Source organism: Elephantulus edwardii, unplaced genomic scaffold (assembly GCF_000299155.1).
Source record: "Elephantulus edwardii isolate Elephantulus edwardi_28Jun2011 unplaced genomic scaffold, EleEdw1.0 scaffold00268, whole genome shotgun sequence".
NCBI classification, from domain to species: domain Eukaryota; kingdom Metazoa; phylum Chordata; class Mammalia; order Macroscelidea; family Macroscelididae; genus Elephantulus; species Elephantulus edwardii.
Genome location: NW_006400018.1, coordinates 1,764,760 through 1,775,732, shown reverse-complemented (window position 1 = coordinate 1,775,732; position 10,973 = coordinate 1,764,760). Strand labels below are relative to the sequence as shown.

The 10,973-nt window shown below is 44.5% G+C and overlaps 1 protein-coding gene across 1 annotated transcript in view; it reads left to right on the top strand.

The window, feature by feature from the left end:
* SDHAF2 (succinate dehydrogenase complex assembly factor 2) overlaps window positions 1–9,976 on the top strand; it is a 16,217-nt gene extending 6,241 nt beyond the window's left edge. Inside the window, exon 4 of the mRNA XM_006899838.1 lies at window positions 9,846–9,976. Coding sequence (XP_006899900.1) covers window positions 9,846–9,976 — 131 coding nt within the window. The remainder of the gene's footprint in view (window positions 1–9,845) is intronic.
* The last annotated feature ends 997 nt before the right edge of the window (window positions 9,977–10,973 follow it).

The window sequence follows — 10,973 nt, the reverse complement described above, 5'->3', positions numbered from 1 at the left end:
GTGGTCTGTTCCACAATCAGCTCCTGGCCTAGTTTTCACAGCTGATATTGAGCTTCTCCAGCGGTTCTTTTCACAGATGTAATCGATCTGATTCCTATGCATGCCATCAGGTGAAATTTCATTAATAGAAGATGAATTTTCATAAGTGCTTCCTGGGTGATGGTAGCTCACACATGTAGTTGAGATCATTTCTTTATTGACATTATAAGTTATTGACTGTTTGATTTTCAGATAGCAGGCTAGTCTTCTGTCCTTTGGATGAACACCACTTGGTCATGATGTATTGCTATATTGAATTTGCTGTATTTTGTAGGTTTTTGTGCATGTCTTCATAAGCAAATTTGTGTATAGTTTTCTGTAGCATTATTGTCTGGCTTGGATCAGGATCATGCTGGGCTCATGAATGACTTGTAAAGTGCTCTCCTTTCTGTAAGAGATAGAGAATGGGTATCACGTCTTCTTTGAGTGCTTGATAGAATTTGTTAGTCAAGCCGTCTAGGCCTGTGAGGTTTTGTGTGTTAGATATGATGGACTATGAAGTTTCGTAGTAAGGACTTGGAATTGTGCTACCAATGCAAAGAAACAGAGTTTGAATCCAGCGGTGCGGGACAAAGATGGACAGCCACTTTCCTTGCAATTTACTGCCTTGGAAAACCCTCTAGGTCAGTTATGAGTTTTTTCCAACTCAAAGGTATATAACACAGAGAGGTCTGGGCTTTGCTCTGACCCCTGGAAGGTAACTTCTAGGCCCTTGGAATTCGGGATGACACTATCACGATGATGATGTTGTGTACCGTCAGGTTGAAACTGACCCATAGCTGACCCTCCAGTGGGTTTTCAAAGGCAGTAAATCCCACCGGAGGAGATTCTTCATCTTTTGTGGAACAGCTGGTGGATTCAAACCTTACACCTTTGAATTGGCAGTACAATTCTCTGTCAGTAAGCCACCACACCTGATAGTTTTCACTAACAAATGATCCATAAGGTGACTTGTGACAGGCTCCTTGGTCATTTATGACAAACAGATAACTCAGAATGGGAGTTTTTCAGGCCAGAAAGACTTCCGGGGAAGGGAGGGATACAGAGAGTAAATTGACCTATTTGTTCAGTGTATCAGTCATTCTTACCTAACGATCTCAGTGAGACACGTCAGGCAATGTTTCTGACTGATCTGACTCTTCGGGTGTTGCTGCCCTTCAGTGCCAGGCGGGTCACACGTCTCTGGAGGAGTGACTCTGTCACGTTTGGAGCCCTTTTGAGCTCACCTGTGAATCTCCTTTTCACTCTGGTATATGGCCTTTTATTAGTTATAAAAAAGATTGTAATTCAAAGTACAGGACTTTGTGGAGTTTTGTGAGTTCCAACACATTGGGGAATCTGAAGATAGTCTTGGGACCCCCTGAATTTATAGCCAACTGGTTAGAAAAGGGGTGACTCTGGGACTCTTGAGTGTCGAGTGAAGGCAGTCTGGTGGAGCACTGTCCTCTTAAACTTGACGTTGTCAAATTCATTGTAAAGACCAAGTGTTTTTAAATAGCTGTGGATGGTTCAGATTGACTCTTCTTGGGTGAGCTCGGGTAGTTTATCTTCCACATAAATTTGCCCATTTTATAGAAGTTGACAGGTGTAGGAATATAAAATTGTGTATAATGTTATCTTCTTATTTCAGTGCCTGAGAATTTGTAGTGATACCCGTCTTTGCCCCCTCCCCATTAATATGCTTTATTTATGTAGTTTTACTTTTGCAGGGTGGAGAGTTCCACACACCCCTCTTCTGTAGTTTTCTCTGTTAACACATGGCCTTAGTGTGGCTTCAGTGAGGAGGGAATAGTCACAGGTTATTAACTCACACAGCTTGCATTAGTGTTCACTCACAGTGTTACACAGATCAGAGGCCTTAACTATGTGTAATTTTCTGTATGTGTTGTTGTTCGTAATGTCAAATCAGAACCAACCCATAGCTGAGCCGCCACTGAGTTTTACGAGGCAGTAAATTGCACAGGAAGAGATTGCCCATCTTTCTCCCATGGAGCTGCTAGTGGATTCAAACCGTGTGTCCTTGGGTTGGCAGCACAGCTCCTTACCACTAGGCCTTGAGATCCCTGATGGCGTAATAGTTAAGAGCTTGACTGCACACCATGAGGTTAGCAGTTCAAGAGATACGGTGCTGTGTTTCCTCAAAGATTAAAGTCTAGGAATCCTGACAGGTCAGCTTTACTCTGTCATATGAGATTGCTGTGGACTGAAATCTATTTCACAACATATATCAGCAGTAGCATCATGCAACCATTATTGTTATCATACAGGATTGTTTCACTGCCTCGAAGTGCCCTGTGACCCATCTGCTCACCCTTCCCGCTGCCCATCCCTGGTCGCCACCGATTTTTCTATCTGGGGTTCTGCCTTTCCCACAGTGTCAAATAGTGAGAATCATCCAGCTTTTGAGTTCATCAGCTTTGCTCTGCTCTGTTATTTTTTGCCTTCAATTTCATTTCTTTTTATCAGTTTCTTTCTTGGTTTGTTATTTGCTGGCCTAGGTTTTAATTTGTCATTTTTCTAGGTGGAAGCTAAGAGTGGAGATTTGCATGGGAACTTCTTTCCTGCTGTGAGCATGTAAACGCTTCATGTCACCCCTCATTGGAACTTTAGTCTCTTGTTACCAGCGTTGATGTAATGTTTTCATTCCATTCACAACTTGCTATGACTTCTTGTGTTCCTTCTTCTTTGACCTGTGACTTCAGAAATGCACTGCTATTGTTCAGATATCTGGAGATTTTTCCAGATTTTTACGTCAGGCCGGAGGCTAAGGTGTGCCTGATCTGGGCTATAGTCTTTACAATTACGTGCTATGTATGCATTGGAGTACTGGACAGTGACTAGGGATGATAGAAAGAGAACTGATGCCTTTGATCTGTGATGCTGGAGAAGAGTGTTAAATATACTGTGGACTTCTAGGAGATCAAACAGGTTTGTCCTGGAGAGGGTGAAACCAGGCTGCTCTTTGGAGTCAAGGATTCTGAAGCTTCGTCTCACATACTTTGGGCATGTTGCAAGGAGGGACCAGTCCTTGGAGAGGAACATCATGTTTGGGAGAGTGGAGGGGTGGCAAAGGAGAGGAAGACCCTCAATGAAATGCATCAATTCATTGATTGTAGTAGTGGGATTGGTGTGTCAGAGACAGGTTGGCACAGGATAGAGCACAGTTTAGGGTTCTTGTACATAGGGTCATAACAACAACAACAACTTGTTTTCAGTTTTATTAAGTTGTGATTATAAACTGAATATTGTATCAGTTCCTCCAGTTAAAGCTGTTGACGTTTGCTTTTCAGTCTGCACAGTGGGGTATCTTGATAAATGTTCCCTGTGCACTTGAACATAATGTGTGTGCTGCACTGTGGGTGGTGAAGTATTTATACATGTCACTTAAGTCAAGCTGGCTGCTATTTTTCTTCCTATCTTCTAGATTCTTCCTGATTTCCTGGGCGCTTGTTCTATTAGTTATCAAGAAGTGAGTTTTGAGGTCTTCAGGTGTAATTGTGGCTTTGTCTATTACACTTCTCAGTCCCATCAGTTTTTTCCTCATGTACTTGGCAATTCTGTCACGTGGCTACGTGGTTAGAATTTCTGATGAATTGACTCATCTCTTATTATATAAGGGCCGTCTTTATCACTGGTAACGTTCTTTGTTCTGAAATGTCTCCAGCTTTCCTTTCTTTGGATCAGTGTTTGCGAGGTATACATTTTCCCTCTATATCCATTTTCTGGTTTTTTAGGTGACAGATTATTGCAAATTGTGCAGCTTTGAGCAGCCATGTATTAGTCCCTAGTTCTCCTCATCAGTAGCATATCTGGACCTCAGCATTTAAAATCAGGGTGTCAGCCAGGCTGCAATCCCATCCGCAGCCTTTAGGAAAGAATTCTCTTTCACTCCCCAGCTCCTGTGTGTTCTTAACAGGATTTCTTTCCTTGCAGTTAAAGGACTGAGAGTTCCGTTGTCTCATTATTAGGTGCCATCAGGTCACCCCCAGCTCACGGCTCTGTTGTGTCTGACAGGATGAAATCATTCCCTGATCCTGCACCAGCCTCATACCCTTCACTGCGCTTAAGCCTATTGTTGCGCTCATGCTGTCAATCCCTCTCATTTAATGTTCCTCTTTTTAATTGGCTCTATTATTTTGGGCATGATGTCCCTCTCCTGGCACTGGGCCCTCCTGACAAGTATGTAAACGAAGCATCTTCTTCCTTGTTTACTCAGGCTGCCCTTCTTCCAGATTTGTTTGTTCTTCTGGCAGTCCATGGATATTCAGTATTCTTTGACATCATCACAATTTAAAGACATTAATTCTTCATCAGTCTCTCTTATTCACTGTCCGATTTTTGCATGTTGTTTTGTACCGTAGAGTCAGAACCGACCCATAGCTGACCCTCCGGCGGGTTATCAGAGGCAGTTAATCGCATGGGAGGATTGCCCATCCTTCTCCTGCGGAGTGGCTGGTGGCTTTGAACCATGTGCCTTCGGGATTGCAGCGCAGCTTCTTGCCACTAGGCCACCAGAGCCTGCACATGAATCAGTTGAAAATACCATTGCTTAGGTCAGACCCAGCTCATCCCCAGTGACACCTTGCTCTTTAAAAGGCTGAAGACGTCCTGGGCAGCAGATTTGCCTTGTGCTGTACATTGTTGGACTTGACTGCCACTTCTTCGGTGATTGTTGATGGTGGATCCCCGTGGAAGGAAAGCTTTGACATGTCAATTTTTTCTCTGTTTATTGCCTGTTGATCCAATGGTGAGGATTTTTTTTCTTTGTGTTGAGGTTTAATCCGTATCGGAGGCTGTAATCTTTGAGCTTCAGTAAATGTTTCAGTTCTTCATTTTCAGCACATAAGCTTGTGTCACCTGCATGTTGCAGGCTAATCTTGTTGCCACATTCTTCTTTATACAGTCCAGCTTCTTAGATTGTTTGCTCAGCATACAGGTTGAATAGGTATGATGAAAGGATACAGCCCTGATACACATTGTTCCTAATTTTAAACCATGTAGCATCTCTTTAAACAACTGCTTTTTTTGGTCTTTATATAAGTTTTTTATTAAATGTTTAGAATTCCAGTTCCTCTCAGTGTTATCTGTAGTTTATTATGAAGTCTTTGCATAGTCAATAAAATAAGAGTAAACATCTTTCTGGTATTCTTTACTTTTAGTCACAAGCCATCTGATGTCAGCAGTGATTTCTCTCATTCCACAACCTTTTCTAACCCAGCCTTGAATTTCTGCCAGTTCTCTGATGTACTTGCTCTAGCTGTTTTTAAATGACTTTCACCAAGACTCTACTTGTGTGTGATATTTATGACAGTAATTTTTGCATTTTATTGGGTTACTTTTTTTTAAATGGATACAAATATGCATCTCTCTTGTTTTGTTGACTAGTAGCTGTCTTCCAGATTTCTTGGCACAGATGAGCAAGTATGTCCAAAGCTCCATGGGTTTGAAACACCTCAGTTGTTGTTCCATCAATTCCTGGAACCTTATTTTTTGCCAGTGTTTTCAGTGCAGCTTGGACTTCTTCCATCCCTTGATCATATGCTACTTCTTGAAATGATTCAGGATTGACCGGTTCATTTTGGTACAGTAATTCCATGTGTTGATTCCATTTTCTTTTGAGACTTCCTGCATCATTCAGTATTTTGCCCATAGAATACTTCACTATTGCAACTCAAAGCTTGAATTTATTCTTCAGTTCCTTTCTTTCCCCCACACTTTTTTTAAAAAAAATTGAGATTTTAGTGAAACTTTACAGAGAACTTGGATTTCCATTCATTCATTTTTGCACATTTTCCTTCTTACCACCCTCCCAGTTTGCTTTTCTCTTTGGAAAAAAAAATCTTTCATTGTTGCAAAATTTCCTCTCCCCTTCCCCATTCTTGCTCTGGACTGTTGTCATACAAATAATACCCAATCATACATTCCTTTTTAACAGTTCTTTCCCTCATCTGTTTCAAGGCAGTGTACATTATTTATCCCCTCTTTTTTTAGTTTCCCCCAACCCTGATGTCAGTCCTATTTTATAACAGTGGCATTATGCAGTATTTGTCCTTTTGTGACGGAGATATTTCAGAATAATGTCCTCCAGGGTCGTCCATTTTGTATACTATTTCATGATTTCTTTGATTTTCAGTGCTGCATAGTATTCCATTGTGTGAATATACCACAGCTTCTCTGTCCATTCATCTGTTGATGGGAAACTGGGTTGTTTACAACTCTGTTGTTGTGAACAAAACCGCAATAAACATGGGTAAGTATATATCTGCTAGGGTGGCAATCCTGGTTTCCCAGTAGTGGAATTGCTGGGTCACGTGGTATTTCTATTTGCAACTTTTTGAGAAAGCGCCATACAGTCTTCTGTAGTGATTGTACATTTTACATTCCCACCAACAGCGAATAAGGGTTCGTTCCAGTTTCTCCACAATCTTACCAGCACTTGTTCTTTGCTGCTGCTCTTTTGACCTTTGCTCTTGTTACTGGAGTCAGATGATAACGCATAGCTGTGCTGCAGTTCTTCCAACTTGAGAAATAATTGGGTGTGTTCTTGCCTTTTGTTTTTTTAACCCCCAGGTCTTTGCACCTTTCACTGTAACAGTTCATTTTCTCACGCTGCCCTTTGAAATCTTCTCTTGTTGTAGCTCTCTTCCTTCATCATTTCTTTTCCTCGTTGTAGCTTCTCTGTTCAAGAACAAATTCCAGAGTTTCCTCTGACGTCTCTTTTGGTCTTTTCTTTCTTGCCTTTTTAATGACCTCTTGATTTTTTTCATGTTGTCCTTGTTATTGTAGCTCCGCTCGTTTTGTATGTGGTCTTTAGTGTTCAGTGCATCAAATCTGTACTTGAGATGGTCTCTCTAAAAGCCAGTTGGTGTGTATTTTGACCAGGGTCATATTTTGGCTTTCATGGACTTGTTTTATTTTCTTTAACTTCAGTCTGAACTTGCATGTGCACGGTTAATAGTTCATTCTACAGCTGGCCCCTGGCATTGTTCTGACTGTGATAATACCTCTCTGTGTCCTGGAGGCAGAGACGACATAGCCCCATGCACATTATTGGGACGGATTGTTAGGCTGTTCCTTAGAGGTCATCATGCTCAGAAAGGAGGAGGGTCAGCAAAAGATAAGAAGACCCTTAGAGAGATGGACGGACACAGTGTCTGCAGCAATGGGTTCAAGGGTGTCAGATGATGGCACAGGAAAGGACAGGGTCAGATCCGTTGTTCAGAGATAGGGTCACTATGAGTTGCCCTTGACATGACCACACCCAACATCTCTTTGCCCAGATGTAGTGGATTTGATTGCTGGATTTTCTGTTGAGCAAATTACCTGTGGGCAGTCACCACCTGTGCTTTTCTTAAAAGATGTTTGCAAAGTCATTGATGGGACAGACTTCTGTTGTGTGATCTCTAGCCTCATATCTGTGACCCCGTGCATCATTTTTTGGTTTTGTTTGTTTGTTTGTTTGTTTAATTAATTTATTTATTTATTTTTATTAATTTTAATGAAAGTTTACAGAGACTTAGGGTTTCCAATCATTCATTGTTTCACTTTTCTCCCTGCCTACCCCCTTCCCCACAAGACCCTGTCCATGTTTTTAGTAAATCTCTCTTTTATGATTTTTTCTTGATGGAGGTGATTCCAGAGCACATGGTACCAAAGCTTCCCCTGTGGGAGCCTTTCCTTGGAAGTTGAGTTTTTTTATTGTTGTTTCTGAAAACATACCCAGAAAGCACCCATCAGTACCACACTCACCAGTTCTCGCCCGTAGAGGTCAGTGAGATTGACGATGACCTTCAGGCTGTGTGGCCCTTCTCACCCTCCTTTCCCAGATTATTCCTCCGCCTTGAACTCAGCACCCTCTAAGCTTCCTGGACAACTTTCAAGTTGCTTCTGTCAGTTCAGTCCCACTTAGATAGTCTTTAAAAGAGAACACTGCTCCCAGCAGACAGTCTGTGTTAATCTGACTGTTGTTTGGCCTCATGAAGCGTTCAGAGGAATCTTTCTGTTTAAAGATTGTCTCATAGCGGTAGTTTTAGGAGTTTATCTGTTTCCCAGAACTCCAGAGAGTCGTCTGACTTCCATGAGAATTTGATACACTTTTCTACATTTAGGACCCCTCATGGCATCTTGGTTGCTGACAGAGAGGTTGGCAGTTCAAATCCACCAGTTACTCCAAAGGTGAAATGATAGGCAGTCTCCTCCCATAAAGATGTGCAGCCTCCGAAGTCGGATGGAGGGTGGCTGTGAGTTGGAACCGACTAGATAGCAGTGGTTTTTATCTACATTTACCCCCTGTTGATTAAGATTCTCCTGTAGAATCGTTGACCAACATGTTAGGTCGTGGGAGCTTGGCCCTGTTCAGGTCTGGTCAGTGGCAGAGGAGGCAGCTTTGTGGCAGTTTGTCACACATTGCCTGTCCTCCTGTCTTCTCTGTCCTTTTTGCTCTGTTGCTCAAGGGGAGTAGAAACCAGGTGATGGGCCTTGGATGGCAGCCTGCAAGCTTTTAAGATGCTAGGGTCTCAGCCACAGCCTGGGCACAGGTACACTGAACACAGTATGAGGCTGATGACTGGGACGCTGGGCTTGGAATCGTCAGTGACTCTGCACCGCCCACAGCATCCTGCCCCTCGGCTGATGTTGGGGTCTTCTTTTCTTTGCTCTCTGGGGCCTTTGCTGCCTTTTTTTAAATCTGATCTTCCAGATTCACAATATCGTGAGTCTTGACTATCCTTCCAGTAAATTCTCGAGTTCACTCTCTCACTCATTGCCATCAATTCAGAACCGACTCATAGCTGACCTTCCAGTGGGTTTTCAGAGGCTGTAAGTCGCACGGGAGGAGATGGCCCATCTTTTTTCTTTGGAGCAGCTGGTGTTTTCGAACCGTGAGCCTTTGGACTGATAGAGTAACTCCCTAGCGTTAGGCCACCAGAGCACCCTGACTAGAGTTCGTTCCCGTCGTTTATAGCCAAAGAACTCTTAACTGATAAAAGAGATCTTTTATTTCTGGAAATTTACAGACCAGGAAAACAACTAGATCCATTGTAGTTACATAGATATGGACTCCCAGTACCCTCCGTCAGCTTCCTGGGGCTCTAAATGTTTATGAGACAAGACAGCCCATCTTTCTCCCATGCAGCAACTGGTAGATTTGAACCTGTTGACTTTTTGGTTCGTAGCCTGACACACTAAGTGCACGTACACACTGTGGCCTAGTGGTTAAGAAGCGGCCCAGCCTACCTGCGTGCATGAGGTTCCAATCCACCAGCTGCTCCACAAGAACAAGATGGACAGTGTCCTGCTGTGCAGTTTACTGCTTCTGAAGACCTGCTGGAGGGGCAGGTGGAGGTCGAGTCTGACTTGTGGTACACAACAACAATAACATAGTCCAGAGAAGAAGGAAACAAAACGTGGGCACTAACTGAAATGTCCTGCTGAGCTCAGTGGTGCAGCTCCGACTGTACCAGGTAGGGGCCTGCAGACTTCTCGGGAAAGAGCCGAAGAGTACATACTTCAGGCTTGCTACTCAGTGATCAGCTCTGCAGTTGCCTCTTCAAAGCCGCTGTAGGCAAAACATGAACCAATGAGAACAGCTATGTTCTGATAAAACTCTTTGCAAAACACAGGCTGCCATGGTTTGCTGACCCCAGGTATCGGCAGACATGCAGATATCCAGGGAGAATAGAGCAGGTCTACAGATGCATCTGTGTTTCCTGGCCAAGGCCAGAGGTGCACATTCCAATTTCAGGAGCCTCGTCCCTGAGCCTTGACAGACTGTGACGTAATTCTTTCTGCCCCTTCTCCTCCTGCAGAAGCAAAACCAGCCCCAGAGATCTTTGAAAATGAAATCCTGGCACTCCTCAGAGACTTTGCCAAAAACAGAAACAAGGAGCAGAGACTGCGTGCCCCAGATCTCGAGTACCTCTTTGAAAAGCCACAGTGAGCTGCGCACCCCTGCCTGACGTGGGGCTCCTTCCCTGGACCCTCGGATCCTGGCCTTGGCCTCCTGCTGCTTTTTCAATGCCCATCCCACGAAGGACGTGTAAATGTGTAGTGTGACTCATTCTAAAGCTTCTCTTCCTCAACCCTGAGCCACAAGAGTTGTTTGTTGGGGTTGACCCTGCCGGCGCTTTGTCTGACTCCTGTCTCCGCGGGCCTCTGCCACAGGAGGGCACTGTGGGGACGCGCTGGCGAGATGCTGCTCCTCAGCCCATTCCCTGCCTCAGCCGGGCCTGTTCCTCTGTGCAGAGGAGGCCATCAGTACCCCATCCCCCGCCAAAGCCAGCGGCACAGTGGGCAGAATGAGGGCAGCAGGCGGGAACGGTGTGGGCACACCGCTCACGAGTCAGCGTCCTCACCTGCGGAGGGAGAGATACTGGTGTGAAAGCATATTGACAAAAGGAAACTCTCACTTCCCCAGCCTTCACGTGTCTCTAGGAGTGTCTCTTCTCTAGTCTACGGTCATGTGCTTGTTAAAGGATTTCCCAAGGTCACAGTCACAGGCTGGGTGCCACGGAGCACCATAGTGAGCATGTTCCTCCTTTCTCTCCTTCATGATTATCGACGTTGACGCTCAAGAAAGGGGCCATCAGGATGAATTAACGGGACGTGGTTCGCTCTGGGACCAGAGGTCTTCTCTGTGGCTAGCAGTGGGCTCGCTGGAGACCTCCAAGCTGTAATTCAGCCTAGTGAGGCCCGGCTGGGCTGGATCGTTTTACATGTGTTCAGGAAGAGGAAGCTCGAGTGGGGGCTTGCGGTTGTGGTCAGAGAGCTGCACACAGAGAGGAAGTACTCGGGTAGGTCTTGTGGCATTACAGACTGCCCAGAGAGCTTCCCCGGGGTCCCTGCTAAGGAGGGCGGGAGGACAGGAAACAGCCTTGTATGAACTCGTCCCACCCTCGCCACACTCCAAGGAGGTGGGGTGCCTGCCTTGTAGATGA